General features: G+C 36.7%; 1 protein-coding gene and 1 long non-coding RNA gene across 2 annotated transcripts in view; one reads left to right on the top strand and one right to left on the bottom strand.

Annotated features, from left to right (window-relative positions):
• Window positions 1–18,550, bottom strand: part of UNC13C (unc-13 homolog C) — a 774,694-nt gene that overhangs the window by 63,040 nt on the left and 693,104 nt on the right. Inside the window, exons 27-29 of the mRNA XM_082444694.1 lie at window positions 12,530–12,679; window positions 7,925–8,048; window positions 5,358–5,414 (exon numbers count right to left, since the gene is read on the bottom strand). Of these exons, the coding sequence (XP_082300820.1) occupies window positions 5,358–5,414; window positions 7,925–8,048; window positions 12,530–12,679 (331 nt within the window). The remainder of the gene's footprint in view (window positions 1–5,357; window positions 5,415–7,924; window positions 8,049–12,529; window positions 12,680–18,550) is intronic.
• LOC309654341 overlaps window positions 1–18,550 on the top strand; it is a 201,072-nt gene that overhangs the window by 143,743 nt on the left and 38,779 nt on the right. Inside the window, exon 3 of the long non-coding RNA XR_014260166.1 lies at window positions 4,795–4,859. This is a non-coding gene — a long non-coding RNA (uncharacterized lncRNA). The remainder of the gene's footprint in view (window positions 1–4,794; window positions 4,860–18,550) is intronic.

Raw genomic sequence — 18,550 nt, 5'->3', positions numbered from 1 at the left:
TAGGTGACAGATATATTGTTTCATAAAAGAAAGAAAGACTTTTGTCCTCCTGGAGCTTAAATTCTAACTTATGTAAGTGTCTCTTTATGAATTAGAAGGAAAGCCGATGTAGCTCTGAGAATGCATGACTTGGTCAAGGGATCAGTGCTTTTGGTCAGTAATAAAAGGTGCTTCTTTTTCTACGGGGCACAGGTGCACATCAATACATGTGGCTTAGCAAGTGTTGCATGGGCCCTAACTCGGCCGTCATTCACTCCCTTAGTGGGACAGTTTTGTGCAATGTACAAATTGTACAGTCACAGCCAGTGGCTCATCCTTCTATTCTAGCCTTTGTCTTACTCTGTCATTTAGTAGATGCCGTGACTTTCTGAGGATAATCTATATGTTTTACTCACTTCTGCAGACTTTCAGTGTCTATCTCTCTTGGGAATTATCACCTGCTAGGCCCTCAATATGTTTTTGGTAATTGAATTGTACTTCTTCAGCATATCCTAAATGATTCAATATGCTTGAATGGAATCACACTCCTCTGAATACTGTTGAAAACATGGTATAATGCTGGATCCATGATATACGCTTCTGCATCTCACTGCCTCTTTCTCTGATATAGGGATTTCAACACAAACATATGAGTCCATTTAATATTTTAAAAATATTTAAAAAACGGGTAGTTAGAATATTAACTACCCATTGAGACCCCAAAAAATGATGGAAAATTTTTGCCAAATTATAGAGAGAAATGCTTTACTTTATATTAAATAAATCTCTCTGACTTCATCCATCTTGACTGGCTTTTTGATGTGGTCAGATAATTTTTTAATAGATGCTAATACATAATATATGTTAGTGCTATAGAAAAATACAATTCTTGCAAGAAATGATTTTTCTGGGATTTAGCAATAGCTCATTGAAATAAGGTAGTCTCTGAAAAAGTCTTGTAATGAGTTACTCCTTGCTTGCAGTAAATTCATAGTCTCAGATGTATTTTTACTAACTGGTTTTGATATTGTATCACCTGTCCATAAAGATGTATTCATTTTTAAAAAAATGTTATGCCAAATAAATCGGATCCCATAAAATAGTGATAAGTTGGGCATACTTAATGTGCATACATTATAAAGTTCCAGAGGATGAAGTAATATAGAATATGTCAAAATCTGAATAAATGTTTGCTTAATGAATTAATCCTAAATCATAATCACATGCAGAAAAGCAATTAGTTTCTCTCATTGTTCTATTTTCCTTGTTTCTGTGTTCTTTTAAGTAAGGTAGTCATTTGTTAATATTTCTATATAGGATTTCTGAATTTACTCATCAATACAATTATTTCAAATGATGCTTTTCCTGTGGATCAAATCTGCTTTCAAATTAATACATGAAAATGAAAAGACCCATGATTTAAAATGAAAACAAAAACATTGAAAGTGACATTCTAGTAAAATATGGGAAAACAGCTTTATAAAATTTGCAGTTCTGCCTAGAAGAGAACATAGGCAAAACATTCTGACATAAATTGTACCAATGTTTTCTTAGGTCAGTCTTCCAAGGCCATAGAAATAAAAGGAAAAACCAAGAAATGGGACCTAATCAAATGTACAAGCTTTACAGCCACATAGGACAGGGACAGGGAGATCAGCCTGATGCATTGTGACCACCTAGAGGGGTGGGATAGGGAGGAGATATGGGGATATATGTATACGTATAGCTGAGTCACTTTGTTATAAAGCACAAACTAACACACCATTGTAAAGCAATTATACTCCAATAAAGATGTTAATAAAAAACAAAGAAACAAAAAATGTACAACCTTTTGCACAGAAAAGGAAACCATAAACAAAATGAAAAGACAACCTATAGACTGGGAGAAAATATTTGCAAGTGATGTGACTGAGAAGGGTTAATTAATTTCCAAAATATACAAACAGCTTATAAAACTCAACAATAAAAAACCAAACAACCCAATCAAAAAATGGGCAGAAGAACTAAATAGACATTTCTCCAAAGAAGACATACAGATGGCCACAGGCACATGAAAGGATGCTCAACATTACTAATTTTTAGAGGAATGCAAATCAAAATTACAATCAGGAATCACCTCACATGGATCAGAATGGCCATCATTAAAACTCTACAAATAACAAATGCTGGAGAGGGTGTGGAGAAAAGGAACCCTCCTACACTGTTGGTGGGAATGTAAGTTGGTGCAGCCACCATGGAAAACAATATGGAGGTTCCTCAAAAAACTAAAAATAGAGTTGCCATACAATCCAGCAATCCTACTCCTGGGCATATATCTGGACAAAACTACAATTCAAAAAGATACATGCACCCTTATGTTCATTGCAGCACTATTCACAATAGCCAAGACACGGAAACGACTTAAATGTCATTGACAGATGAATGCATAAAGAAGATGTGGTACATATATACAATGGAATACTACTCAGCCATAAAAAAGAATGAAATAATGCCACTTGCAGCAAAACATGGATGGAACTAGAGGTTATCATACTAAGTGAAGTAAGTCAGAACAAGAAAGACAAATACCATGATATCGCTTATATGTGAAATCTAAAATATGACAGAAATGAAGCTATCTACAAAACAGAAACAGACTCACAGACATAGAGAACAGACTTGTTGCCAAGCGGGGGCTGGGGGAGGAATGGATTGGGAGTTTGGGGTTAGCAAATGCAAACCGTTATAATATATAGAATGGATAAACAACAAGGTCTTACTGTATAACACAGGGAACTATATCCAATCTCCTGTGGTAAACCACAATGGTAAAGAATTTGTATATATATGTATAACTGAATCACTTTACTGTATAGCACAAATTAACACAACACAATAAATCAACTTCAGTTAAAAAATTTGCAATTCTGTGTTTTGGCTAGAGTTTTAATTTTTTAGATAACAATGTAGAAGGCTTATTGCTCTGTAATTCAAATAATAACAACTAAATTGACCAAAAATTTAAAATTCAAGGGACAATAATAGGAAAACATGATTTAAAATGAAGTTATTTTTCCGTCACCTATGGATAACACGATTCTATTTTTAGTCCTTCAGATTATTTCAGTCTTAATGAATTAACTCTTAGGACATTTTATTCATAATTTGCTTTTAGTTCATTATAATCAAGAGAGAATTCACTGAATTGAGGAAATTTTGAGGCCACGAAGGGACCTAAAGTGTGATGTTTTCTGTGGACTCTGATTTTTCCCAGGTAGCGTGCATATGCCCAATGAGGACCCAGTCTCTCCCATTTAGTGTTCGTAAGATTTGAAGGGGGCTACCTGTACCCGCAGCTCAGGGGTGGGTAAGTGAATTAAGCCAAATAGCATACGCCATTCCCCAGGCCACAGTGGTTGGCTTGGGAGTGGTGATAATATTCTATTAGAGTTGATGATGTGCCAGTGGACTTTGCTGGAATTCCTTGCACCAAGGGGGGGGGGTGTTTGTTTGTTTGTTTGGTTTTTTTACAAGATTTCAAGTTCAAAAATGTTAGATATAAGCAGAGAACCATCTTACAAACAGGAAAGGAGGTTTGTTAAGGCAGTAAGTCAAACAAGGAAAGAGCAGAGTTGAGAGACAGTGAGTAACTGGGTTCTGTAACATTGTTTGACTTCCTAATCAGGCAGTGATGGAAACCAGAGTTATCCCAGGACTATAAAGTTTCATGGAGCAATGAATTCCTTTCTTGCTTTTGTTAGTCTGGCTTTCCATCACTTGAAACTGAAATAGTTATAGCTGATATAACAAACATTCAGTTCAGAAAACTGAAGCTGGGGGAGATGGATTATGTTTCCCGATGTCACACAGAATGCTAGACACATAGCCAGGGCTATTTCTTCTGTAATAAGACACTGTGATGTTTCACTTTCATGGTTTTCTATGAGAAACTTCAACACTGTATAAATGCATTTTTCAAAGTAGGGACTAGAAATGTCAGGGAGGTAATAAGAGGGATCCAAGATCCAAAACGATAGTTTGACAGTGACATCTACCTTTTACTTTCCCTCTGAACCACCAACATCACTGAATACCTGTGAGAAACAATTTTATATCATGGTTATGTCTTCTAAATGGATTACTGGCTTTTAATTTTTTTCTGACAAAGGGGATAATGAAGGTGATATAATAAAGTACTGACGTTATAGGGCACCTATTTTATCTCAGTAAGTAATTATACAGTCAAATGGATTATCCTTCGCCTGTGTTGTACGCACAAAACAGTGCCAGTGATACCTAACCCTGAGCTGCCAGCTGGGGGAGGAAGCAAGATAACCTCTGTGAGTGGGAGATGGCATACTCTTGACAGTTACCATGCAAAGATAATGCATGCATTGTCTCATTTATCCTCACAATTCTCTGAACCAAGTGTTAACATTGTCTGGATTTTACAAATGCCAAATCTGAAAATTAGAAAGGTTAAATACTTTGGGCAGTGTCACATATTTGGAAGCAGCTGAGGTAGAATTTGAGCCAAGGTGGTCGGTATCTGGAACCCACCCCCATGCTATACTATATTCTAATAGGTAGTAATGGAACAGGAACAAATATTTCAACTACAGGCACAATGTTGGCCTATATGTGGTCCACTGATACATGAATGGATAAAAAACGTGGTATATATACTTACAATAGAATATTATTCAGCCTTTAAAAGGAAGGAAATCCTGCCATATACTACAACATGGAGGAACCTACAGGACATTATGCTAAGTGAAAAAAGCCCGTCACAGAACCGCAATATGTATTTTAACCAATCGAGTTCCTATTCTACAGGGGAAAGAAACCTGAGGTTCCCTGCACAACTGCAAAGTCTTGTGAGTCTCCAGCGATAATAAAAGGTAAGGTTATTTATACAGCAAATCCTTGTTATAATGGGGTTGATTATGTCGACGAGTTCAATGTCTGCTTTGATGAGTTTATTTTCCCGCATTAGGTTTCTTGCCTTAAGAGTTCTCTAGACTTTACTGGATTTCTATGAAGCATTCTTTGCCTTTATTCATACAAAGTCAGCTTACTATAGAGAAGAAAATATGCTCTCTAATTTAGTCTAATTTAAAGCAGTAATGCTTCATGCTTCAACACAAAGTCAAAAATTCCCAGTTGCTCTACGAATTGGAAAATATGAGAAATAGGGTGTGGGGAGAAGAAGACAGTATAATTCAGTCCCTAACTTTTGATCTGATTCATCCTTAAAGCAGATTGTGAGATCCCAGACACACACCCTCCCTAGTCCTGCCATATTAAATACCATTACTAATAGGAGGTTGGTTTCTCACAGAGTTGTAGTCAGCTCATTACTTGTCATAGACAACTAGTAATTTCTTTATTCTTATTACCTTCAGTTTGGATAGCTGTCCCAGATCTTTAGCTGCAATGAAAATCATCTGGGGTCCCTAGAGACACACACATAGAAAAGGAGAGAAGAGGACTCAGTCATAAGATCTTCAGTAACAGTCAAAGTAGAAATGTAGTCAATAGACAATGTACTCTATTTTTCTTATTATATTTGTGACTTTAATGCCATAAGCCCTTAACTGGTCTATTTTACAACTTGGATCAAAGATATCTAGTACTGCTGGCAATACAAGTATCTTCGTAGGCATCCTACTTCTGGAAGTTTTAGTCTGAGTTACCGAATGGGTTACTGCTAGTGTATCCAGTTTAGTGTAGTGTATGTATTACCTCAGTGAGCTTTACCTTTTATTTCTTTATTTGTAGCAGAGGCAACTACTTCACTCCACTCCCCACCCCCCCAAAATAAATCTATGCAAAATGTCAAGATCCAGAGCTGAAGAAGGCAGAGTGGTCCCCCTGACATGCCATTCAATCTATCAGAGCCCTGCCCTCGTAACTCCTCCCTCAGCCAGTGGTTTTCCCTAGCACCCCAAGGCCCTGGGGAGAGCTTGAAAAACATCAGAAGCACTACTAGAATACTCAACAGTAGCCTAGAATGTTTTCACAATAAGGAAAACCAGCTATTCTGAAGTGGTAGTCTCCATGTTTTTATTGGAGCCTGTATATTCACTGAGAAATCCATACTTGGAGATCTTGATGTTCGAGAAAATTGAGGTGATGGTTAGCTTTCCTAGGGAAGATCTTATATCAAAAAATGAAATGTCATAAACAGCACTTCTGCTATTATAACATGATAGGTGTAGTCTTGAAAAAAACTCATATTCTGTAAAATTGTGCGTTAGAAATAGTAGGGCTTTTGGGGAAAATAGGAGGGGGCAGTGCATGCAATTTTGTTACCAAAGAACTAGCAAAAACAATAAATGCCACTTTGGGAGACAGCATGAACAGCGCAAAGGGAGCTCAGTGAAGCTGGTGGCTACCTCGAGGGATATTAAAAATGTAAAAAAAATCCCAAACAACAGCACAAAAGAGTATAACGTGGGCTGAGACAATGCCTGTAGAAGTGGAGCTCTGAGCACAGGGACGGGGCAGCCTGCCACGTGTGAGAGGCTAGGTGCATGTACCTGGATACAGACCCATGTGCAAGAATGCCCCCTTCCTCTTTTTTATCATTTTAGAAACAGGATGAAAGGGCTCCTGCCTATGTAGCAGCCAAGCTGAGTGCTCTTTCCTTTTCTGCTGAAGTTTATAACTCTTCTGTTATATTCCCAAGCCTCTCACCTAGAAACATTTACTTATAAAGCAACCCAACTTGCAGATTGCACTGACATCATTCCTCTATTGGCAAATTAAGTGACAGGTAACTGGTGTTACAGAAATGCATTACGTGTTATAGCAGAATAAGGGGTGTGTGAGAATGTGGGGTGTGTGTTTTCTGTATGTGATTTGGCTACCCACGTGTGTAGGGTATAATGATTATACCATACACTCATGGCATGAAGCAAAACTCAAAGTGATTTATATTTAACACTCACTGTCTGGCCGTAAATCAACACAAACATATGAATCTTTGCACCTTGGAGCACTTTACAAGAAAACATTTTCTATATAATCTCACTGGATAAATATGGACTGAGTGTGCATGATTAATGGTGTCAATATATATTTTAGTTTAGTTTATAATTACTCATTATTTGCATCAACTTATTGTCCTCAGTCACAGAAAAAAAAAAAAATTCCATAGCAGGTGCTTGTTAGGGTTCTTTCTTTCCTCGCTTGGCTCAGGATATGCTGAGTTAGCTGGATGGGGTATCCACTTGACCACTGTCTGACTTTTGCTGCCAACTGATCTTTCTGGTTCTTTTTGATTTCACTGTCTATGATACAATCACATTCTTCAAATCCACTAAAAGATGTCTCCTGTATTAACCACCAAGTGTGAAGGTGATAGATAAAAGCAAAAGGGAAAAGTAAAAAAAATTCCAGCAGTGTTGGCTTTATCTTCTTAAACTGTAAAATTGCAGAAAGAAACACAGCAGGCATATTCTATCAAAAATCTATTTCCCTGGGGTGGGGGGGGGTCATAATAAAATTAAATAAAAATTACACGTGTAGACCAGATAACCCTACAAGTTGAGCTTTGATACATTTGTTTTTCAAGAGATAACGTTTGAAATGTCAAGCCAGTGTGAAGTATGACTGCTATTGCCACTATTTAAAATTGATTTGTGATGGGGGTGCAGGAGGATTGCATTGGGAGTTTGGGATTAGCAGATACAAACTATTATATATAGAATGGATAAACAACAGGATCGTGTTGTTTAACACTGGGAACTATATTCAATATCTTGTAATAAGCCATAATGGAAAAGAAAAAAATTGATTTGTATAAGGTGATGTCATTGGAATGATCATTGCTAAGACACTGTATACCACACCCTTTTTCCCCAAATGAATTTAATTACTATTTCATCTGGATCAAAACCATTCATTGAAACAATTAGATGGGTTATTGAAAATATAATCAAATGTTAGTTTGAATACTTACTGTTTGATCTGTCAGAGGAGGGAGGACAATTTGTTTTTCTATTTTGTTGAGAACTAGCTTCCATAGTTCTTTCAATATTCGCTTCAGGACTGTTTTCTCACAGATTTTTGCTGAGAGACTTAATCTGAAATGAAATAAAACACACCATCACTTATAAGTCTCTTATTGAGGTATCATTTTATTGATCAGAAATTCACATTTTTCAGCACTGACATTCAAATACCTGAATAAGTCTTTACAATTTTCAGATGCTAAATTTCATTTACTGAAAAAAATACATAATATCAAAAATCTGTTTCATCATATTATACATTAGGTAATTCACTGTTTGGTAGAAAATGAATTCAGAGTATTTCCTTTCTTAAATTGCATCCTAAACTGACATCAAGGCTCCCAAAGTACACAATTTTTACCTGCATTCCAGACTTGTATTTACTACATGCTCCATGTTCATGGTACAGACCAAACACCAAAGAAGGACATTTTCATCACTATCTGGCACTGGACCAACATAACAACATGGCAAACGTGCATATGATTTCACTCAAGAGCAAAACTTTACCAACTTTATTTATTTTCCAGATTTATTGAGATACGATTGATATATAACATTGTGTACGTTTAGGGCACACAAGATAATGATTTGATATATGTACATACTGTGAAACAAACACCACCATAAATTTAGTTAACATTCATCAATCACCTCATGTAGTTATTTTGTTTTGGCTTGTGATAAAAACTTTTAAGATTTACTCTTAGCAATTTTCAAATATATAATTTAGTATAGTTTCCTAGAGTTACTATACTATATATATGCTGTGCATTACATCCTCAGGACTGATTTATCTTATAACTGGAAGTTTTTACCCTTCGACTCCCTTTACCTATTTCCAGCCAGCACAAATTTGTTCTCTCTCTCAGTTCAGATTTTCTAGATTCCCAATTTACCAACTTTAATAGGCTTAAGGTATTTCTTACAAATTCTTCTCATGGTGAGATAATGATGATAACGTCATCTAGCATTTCTATAACACTTTAGTTTAGAAAACTCTTCTGCAGATTTCTCACTTATTATATGAGTGAGTATCTAGTATATCCATTTTAGAAATCAAAAACCAGCTCAGAGACATTGGGGAACTTGTCTAAGGAAGTGAGGCTAGTAAGTGAGGGCCAGTACATTGACCAATGCCCCATGCTACCCTTGGTAAATGTACTTGTGTGTGAAGGCCCAGCAATACATGAAGGCACAGTGCTGCATAAAGATTTACGGAATGTACCATAATATGACACTGAACTCTTCGAGACTCCTTTAATAAGAGTTAATCAAAACTGTTGCACAGAGGGCCAAAGGGGGGTGGGGGTCATATATTCCAAGGTAGCCTCATGGACTTTCTATAGTGCTACTAAGTACTCTGTACTTTTGGACTCAGAAATTATAAACTGGGTTCTTCTGATTGATAGAGACAGAATTGACTTTTAAATATTTAAATATATAATTAATATTAACATTTAAGGAATTAATATTTAAAGGCAGGTGATGTGTGAGAGGCAAAGGGAGAGATTTCCCAAACACATTTTCATGTAGAAGTATTTCTCCTAACACTGCTGTGTGTAGATACTGAATATATAAAAATATATGAAAGTGACCTCCTCTGGTTTAAGAGGAGGGTTGGGGGTCCCTGAGGCATAGCTATGGAACTCTGTAGCCCCACTGGTTTGGAAACCATTGTTCAAAGGTGGTAATTCTAGCTTGCTGGTAGATAGGTATTCACTATATGGACATAGGGTGGAAACCAGATGATGTGTCATGGAAGAACAGCAGAACCTATCCTCAGAGAAATTCCTAGGATGATTTGAGACGCAACAAACCTGCCCATTTTACAGCAGATGTGTCATTTCCAAAAGGTCTGAGTTTAAAAATGGATCTTGTTTTTATGGTCAGCTGATGTACTTGGCATGCTAACTAACCCTGTTTAAACTGGAACTGAACCAATAGGAATAAAATTGTTGCCATGTTTGCAGCTCTGCATGGGATTTCTGTTAGCTGGAAATGGCCCTTATAGCTTGTTTTATAGAGTGGTGAGGTCTTGATGGAGAAAATGAAGCATAAAGAAATATGATGTTTTATATAAGGAGGCTGCACAAAGAGAGTCTATACATTTATAATATAACAGTTTTTAAGGGGATTGTCTCAAAACCACCTTGAAGACTTTCTTTGGCCCTTACTCATTCATTTTAAATAACAAAAAATAGAGGGGAAATCTAGCAACTGCTTCCTTAATTTAGTCAAAGTTAACCAACTTGGTAATGCAAGCTGAGCACATATATTTTGGAACCTGAGCTATCTATTTTGGCTGACCACAGAACCAATTAACCAGACAATTTTCAAATGCCATGTAGACTAGCTGCTAATATGATCTCCTGTCACACAGTTGATCATATTCTCATGAAAACACATCCAGCTGTTTTTCCTACCCCCTGGAATGCCCATCCCCTATTTCCATACATCTAAACCCTAACTGCCTTTAAAGAAGACCCAACCCCAGTGGAATTTCTACTGACCATCTGAACATGAGATTATTACTTTACACCTTATTGCATTTATTTGTTCTATTTTTCTTATTTTTTCTTTCTAAACTCTTAGCTCCTTGAGAACAGAATTAATATCTAACTTTTAAAAAAGTCCCCTAACAAGTGGCTTTATGGTTGTACAGTCTGTATTAGCCCATAAAATTTCCACAACTCTCCATGCCTCATATAATATCTCTTTCCAAAATTTTAAAATCTTTTACAATATTTTAAAGCTCATTGATGTTTTTCTATTTTTATATACTGTCTCTTTCTACTAAGAATTAGAGGAAATTACATACATGATGATATAATAAAGTATAATTAGAAAGAGAAAATAAGACTGAGGAAAATAAGAATCTAAATATCCTGAAAAGAAGAGCCAACCCACTTTATGTATTAGCTCTGTTTTATAGATTATGAAATGGATTCAAGGTCCCTCAACTAGTAGATAACAGTATTAGGATAACTTCAAACTTTTTGTATGTTCCACAACTTTGCTTATAGCATATGCAAAAATAAATAGTTTTGTCAATGATAAATGATGTATCTCCAAACTGCTGCCTGGAATTCCGAAAACAGAAGGCATTCCAGTAGGAGTTTTAAGAAGATCAGGATTGCTTTGTCCTGCCCTCCACTCACCATCACATTCACAACTAAATGGTAGTTTCTGTGATTCAATTAAGTCTTGTCCATAGAAAAGAGCCATATAAGATGACACAAATTTCAAGGGGTTTTATAGGAAATGAGGTGATAAAAGTGTCTATTAGGAAACTAAAGATATGAAGACGCCTTTCTCTCTTTCTTCCTCTTCTCTCTCTTTTCTTCCTCCCTTTCTTCTACTTCTTTCTTCTACACCACTTGCCTACCTACTTCCTGCTAAACTACCTGATTACCTATTCACCTATCTTCTAGATATTTCCCCATAGCAGACAGAAAATAAGACTTAATTTTTCTACCAAATACTAAAATTAAAGTGATAAGAACATTAGTCTTACTTATGCAGTAAGGTTATAAGCAAAGGGAAATGGAATTAAGGTAGAAGTCATAAATATATAGAAGAGGTTCTCCTTACTTAATTTCTTCTTTGTTGTCCTTATCTTTAAGGAAAGGTACTGTATTCCTCTTATTTATCTTGGTCTCTTTGGCATTAATTAATTTTCCACAACAATATTAAATGAGGTAATATACGTAAACTAGTAGGTATAATACTGGTCCCATGGTAGGCATTCAAAATAATTTTTTGCTTTTCTACCTTCAGTTCTGGTTTTAAGTATCACCATTTAAGAAATCATACCTCTTGTTGCTGTAGATCAATGGTTCCCAATCAACACATTTTAAAATGAAGGTGCCTGGACCCTACTCCAAACTTACAAAATTAGAACTTCGAAGAGGAGGGATGGAACAGAAGCAAAATAAACCAACCTTTTTGGTTCAGAACACTGTCTTAGTTGGTCATAAAGACCTTCATTCCCACCCACTCCCACCACTACTGGACTCGAATCTCCATGGAGTCAAGGACCTTGACTCTCCATCATCACTGTCCAGTGCCTAGATTAGAGTTTGATACAGGTGGACACTCAGTAAACAGTTACTGAAGGTGGGGTGAGGCAGCAATCTACTTGCCTCTGAGCTGAATTAATTGTAGTCACATTTGTGCTATTCTCTTCTTCAGCAGGTTTCTGACATGAAATCAGATATTCTGGAGTCAACTCAGTCTTTCTCCATGTCCAAGAAGTTGCAGAACAATATGTTATCTGAGAAGCATGAAATCCTAAATCTCTCTATGCCTCAGAGCAGCAACCTCCTTAGTTACCCATACATATTTTCTCTCCATTTTTCCTTTTCTGTACATAGTCATTCCCATCTAGTAATGAATTAAGAGTTTTTCTTTTTTAATGAATTGATCTATTTCTGTAGAAGCCCTTTTAAAGCTGTCCTACATAGAGGAAAATATGTTTTTTTTTTTCTCTCAAATCTATATCAGCCAAATTGAGGGCAGCGAATAAAAAGAAAACTGGGTAGAACACTTACATTTTGTCCAAGAAGTCCATGAGAGGTCTTAATACAACCTCTGCATCCATGGCTGTACTGTTCTTATTAGATGCGGTATTTCCAGTTGCTCTCATTTGATTTAGTTCAAAACTCATCTGTTTTACGCACTCTTCAATGATAAGCTGGAAACTGAAAATAAAGAATATAAATTCTGGAATAAGAGCAAACATTTACACCTTCCTTTGCCTGTATCTGTTAAATTCACCCCAAGGAGTTTGATCTGTTTGCAATGGTGTGATAGCCCTTGCTCATTAGTTTTCAAACTTATTGTTTAGCTGCAAAAAATTGTGTTGCAATGAAAGCTTACTTAGAACCCTTATATGTAAAGTAGGTAAGAATGATGCTTTTCAGGTCGAATTAACTTGAGTGGGAGATCATTCGGCCCCCATCACTCACAGTAATAGCTGAGATGTCCCTCTGAGCATTTTTTGGAAAAATGACTGTGAATGACTCTTGGCATCTGGGTACACCTTCTTCACTTAGCCTCTGAGACTTCACACCCTCTTAGCTTTCCTCCAACCTCACTAGCTGCTCCTTCTCCATTGTCTGACCTCTAACTATTGTAATAAGGTAGCCAGACTTAGCATATTAAAACACAGAATGCCTAGGTAATTTTAATTTCAGATAGTGAATAATTTTAGTGTAAGTATGCCCCATGTGATACTTGGGACATAGTTATACTAAAGATTGTCCATTTTTATATGAAGTTCAAATTTAATTGGGCATATGCTATATTTTATCTGGCAACCCTACATTGGCAATCCCACCTCTAGGCTCAATCCTTGGACCACATCATTTCTCCATCAAAAATCACTTCCATGGGGCTCCCCTGGTGGCAAAGTCGTTAAGAATCTGCTTACCAATGCAGGGGACACGGGTTCGAGCCCTGGTCCGGGAGGATCCCACATGCCGTGGAGCAACTAAGCCCATGCGCCACAACTACTGAGCCTACGCTCTAGAGCCTGCAAGCCACAAGTACTGAGCCTGTGTGCCACACCTACTGAAGCCCACACGCCTAGAGTCTGTGCTCCGCAGCACGAGAAGCCACCACAGTGAGAAGCCTGCACACCACAATGAAGAGTAGCTCCCGCTCGCTGCAACTAGACAAAGCCCGTGTGCAGCAATGAAGACCCAATGCAGCCAAACATACATAAATAATAAAATAAAATAAATAAATTTATTTAAAAAAATCACTTCCTTGGCAATCATATCTAGTCTCATGATTTTCTTACCGTCTGTATACTGGTGATTGCCAAATATACATCTATAGATATGACTTCTACTCTAAAATACAAACCATTATTAAACTGCCTATGTAGCCTTTTTACTTAGAAGTCTAATGAATTTTTCTCATCCAATCTAATGAAATTTTCAACATCCAATTCGTCAGCAAATCTTTATAAAGTACATTAAATCTGAGGATCTATTATTACTTCCACAAAGCTACTGCAGACCAAGCCACTATTATCTTTCACCTGAAATTGTGTAATAATTTCCTACATTATCTCTCTGTTCAACCCTCTACAGGTATCTTTTAAAATAGAAACCACATCATGTTCCTCTCTTGCTAAAAACCTTCAATGGCTTCCAGATCCACTGAAAAAAAAAAAGAAAAGCCTAGAATATATTTCATGGAGTTAATTAAATCCCAACATATTCTGGCCCTGGAAACCTCCCTGATGTCATTTCTTGCCACTATTCCCTCTGCTTCATTGCAGTCCCGCCACAGTAGTCTCCCTGGTGTCCTTAGAATTCCCTGAGGACACTTATCTCATGGCCACTGTTATGTTCCCTCCCCCATGCAATTTCTCATGGGTCTGTTAGTCCTTCACTTATTACAGGCATAAGCCAAATGTCACCTCCTCGGAAAAGTCTTTCATAAATACTCCACCTGAAATGAAATTCCTATCATTCTCCATTTCCTTACAGTTCTTTATTGCATTCTCCATTATTTGACACATTACATAGTTTTTATCTATTTGTTTGTTGTCTATTGCTCCAAATAGAACATAAGCTCCATGAGAGCAGGACCATTTTTTTCAGTGTTATATACCCACACCATGAGTTCCTCAAGAAATATTGGCTGAATGTATCAATGGACCATCCTCCTTCCACCGACCCCTATTAAACGTGTTGAACAGATAAATGACCTGTTTAACAACCCCCCATGACCCTCCCCCACTTAAACCCTATGCTCTACATGCCTATAATACCCCACCAACCCCCCAAAACAAGACAGAAATATATAAATACATAGAATTTAATTAATCTATCCAACAGCGTGAACATTTCAGTGCTCAAAGTAAGATAGACCTAGAAAATAAACCCTAATCGTACCAATGAATTACTTAGATATATACCATTTATATAGACAGACATCTCCCTAGATCTATCAGCCATTTTCATTAAAATTTTAATACTAAATCTAACATAAATTATACAGGATAACTATATACATGTTACGTCATTATATAAACACAACTTGTTAATGTAGCTTAAATTCTAAAGCAAGGCACTGAAAATGCCTAGATGAGTTTACTAACTCCATAGGTTTGTTCCCAGCCTTTCTATTAGTTTTTAATAAAATTACACATGCAAGCATCTGCACCCCAGTGAGAATGCTCTCTAAATCATTACTATTAAATGGAGCAGGTATCAAGCACACTAATAGTAGTAGCTCATAACACCTTGCTTAACCACACCCCCATGGGAAACAGCAGTGATAAAAATTAAGCCATAAATGAAAGTTCGACTAAGTTACATTATCTAGGGTTGGTAAACTTCGTGCCAGCCGCCTTGGTCATACGATTAATCCAAATTAATAGAAAACCGGCGTAAAGCCTGTTAAAGAGTAATAAAAAATAAAGTTAAATTCTAACTAAACCCTAAAAAGCCATAGCTAAAATAAACTATGAAAGTGACCTTAATATTTCCTGATTATATGACAGCTAAGACCCAAACTGGGATTAGATACCCCACTATGCTTAGCCCTAAACCCTAGTTATAATAACAAAATTATTCACCAGAGTACTACTGGCAGCAGCTTAAAACTCAGAGGACTTGGCGATGCTTCACAGCCCTCTAGAGGAGCCTATTCTATAATCGATAAACCCCAATAAACCTCACCAACCCTTGCTAATTCAGTCTATATACTGCCATCTTCAGCAAACCCTAAAAAGGAATAAAAGTAAGCATAAATATTATACATAAAAAGTTAGGTCAAGGCGTAACCTATGGGATAGGAAGAAATAGGCTACATTTTCTGTTTTGAGAATGTACTTCTCACACACGAAAGTTTTTATGAAAACTAAAAACCAAAGGAGGATTTAGTAGTAAATTAAGAATAGAGTGCTTAGTTGAACAAGGCCATGAAGCACACACACACCGCCCGTCACCATCCTCAAGTATTATAACAACTTTCTATAACCTATTAACAAACACCAACTATATGAGAGGAGACAAGTTGTAACAGGGTAAGCATACTGGAAAGTGTGCTTGGATCAATCAAAAAATAGCTTAAATAAAAGCACCTTGTTTACACCTAGGGGATTTCATAATCTATGAATAGTCTGAACAACTCTAGCCGAAACCTCCACAAATTTTACTAACACGAGCAAATTAAATATATCGTTCACTCAGCATTTAAAGTACAGGAGATAGAAATTTAAAACAACCTTTGGCGCTATAGAGAAAGCACCGTAAGGGAATGATGAAAGAAGCATTACAAGTAATAAAAAGCAAAGTTTACCCCTTTTACATTTTGCATAATGATTTAACTAGGAAACATTTAACAAAGAGAATTTAGCTAAATACCCCGAAACCAGATGAGCTACTTATGAACAGTTTGCAGAACAAACTCATTTATGTAGCAAAATAGTGAGAAGGTTTATAAGCAGAGGTGACGAGCCTAATGAGCCTGGTGACAGCTGGTTGTCCAAGGAAAAAATCTTAGCTTAAATAACTTTAAAAATTACCCCAAAATTAGAAATTTTGGGGCTTCCCTGGTGGCGCAGTGGTTGAGAATCTGCCTGCCAATGCAGGGGACACGGGTTCGAGCCCTGCTCTGGGAAGATCCCACATGCCGCGGAGCGACTAGGCCCGTGAGCCACAGCTACTGAGCCTGCGCGTCTGGAGCCTGTGCTCCGCAACAAGAAAGGCCACGATAGTGAGAGGCCCGCGCACCGCGATGAAGAGTGGCCCCCGCTTGCCGCAACTAGAGAAAGCCCTCGCACAGAAACGAAGACCCAACACAGCCATAAATAAATAAATAAATTAATTAATTAATTAAAAATTTAAAAAAATAGAAATTTTAATGTATTTTTAAACGTTAATCTAAAAAGGTATAGCTTTTTAGAAATGGATACAACCTTATCTAGAGAGTAAATAAACAACACCATAGTTGGCTTAAAAGCTCCACCAATTAGGAAAGCATTCAAGCTCAACAATAACTTTATCTTAATATCACCAATAAGCAAATCAACCCCTAGTTTTACACTGGACTAACCTATTAACCAATAGAAGCAATAATGTTAATATGAGTAATAAGAAATATTTCTCCTTGCATAAGCTTACATCAGTAACTGATATTATACTGACAGTTAGCAGCAAATAAACACAATCCAACATTAAATTATTTATTAAGTACACTGTTAACCCAACACAGGCAAGCAGTCAAGGAAAGATTAGAAAAAAGATTAAGTCTGTGAAGAGTAAGCCTTAGAATTACTGTTTTCATTCCTTACATCCTCTACACCAATTTTGGTGGTTCCTACCTAAGCAGCAGCAAATAGTAAGAGATTTAAATAGTGGAGACCTTCAGCATATCCACCATTCCTCTATGTTGTCTGTTACTTTCATACCTCCAACAAAAGGAGTAATTATAATACACATTCAGGCAGGCAAGAAAAAAGCCAGTTAGGATAATGGGGGTAAATAAAATCCCGGGAATGGTGATGAGAAGGAGGGAGTTGATTTTAGTATTGAAATCAAGTCAGTCCCATTCCTCTTTCTCCACACACAATGATTACACAGTTCATGTTATTTAAGAAGGATTCAAATGCATCAATTCCTCACATTTTATATAGAGGTTTAGGAAGTTTCACTATATAATGCTGTCATTATTCATTAAATAGAAAGAATATAAATATTTATTAATGTATGTATGCATTCTACAAATGTTTAATTAATACTTACTGTGTGCCAGTCTCAGTTACTAGGATACATCAATGAACAAAACAGATAAAATTCCTTATTCTTATGGCACATATTTGACCCTTTATTTTTGAATTTACATTATAAAAATATTATAGTTAGTCTGTTGTTAAATATTTCATTTTTCTAGTTTTTGGTTTTGCTACCTAATATGGGAAATCTTTGATGTATTTTAAATGATCACAACTTGGGCATTTTTCTTGCTCCTGATATAGCAGGTTTATAAATATTGGTCCGTATTTTTGAGCATGTAGTCAAGGCCTGATTCTACTTCTACCATTGTGTTTTGGCTGTTTCCATCTTTGGCTCCTGACTTCTCTGTGACTTTCTTTACTAGTGATATCACCATTTTTGTTCCTCTGCATTTGGTTCTTTGATCCTTGGATCTCAGTTTGCCTCTGTGGGTGTGGCTCATTTCTTGGCTCTCTGTGTATTTATCTCATTCAATGGAATATGCTGTTTCAGGTTTAGGTTCAAAGGAAGCTGAATGCCTGACCATTTGGCTTTTTTCTGGCTGGACCTGCCATTGGACTTTTGTCAGGTTGTGGTTGGGGGGGAGGGTGGCATTGGGGGTAGTGAAGAAGGTGAGAAGGGGGTGATGGTGGTGGGTGTATTTAGTGAAGGGTAGTGGTGGTAGATACTTGGGGCAAGAGAAAGGAAAGGTAAATAATGTTGGAAAACTTGACCTAGTTGATTTACCACTGGGCATCAGTGATCCTGCTGACTGTAGTAATAATCACCTTTGAAATAGCTACTTTCTTTTGAACTTATTCTCAAATCAGTGTACTA

This window comes from Balaenoptera physalus, assembly GCF_965194825.1.
Source record: "Balaenoptera physalus genome assembly, chromosome: 2".
Classification (NCBI taxonomy): domain Eukaryota; kingdom Metazoa; phylum Chordata; class Mammalia; order Artiodactyla; family Balaenopteridae; genus Balaenoptera; species Balaenoptera physalus.
The sequence above is the reverse complement of the archived record's forward strand: the minus strand, read 5'-3'. Positions and strand labels throughout refer to the sequence as shown.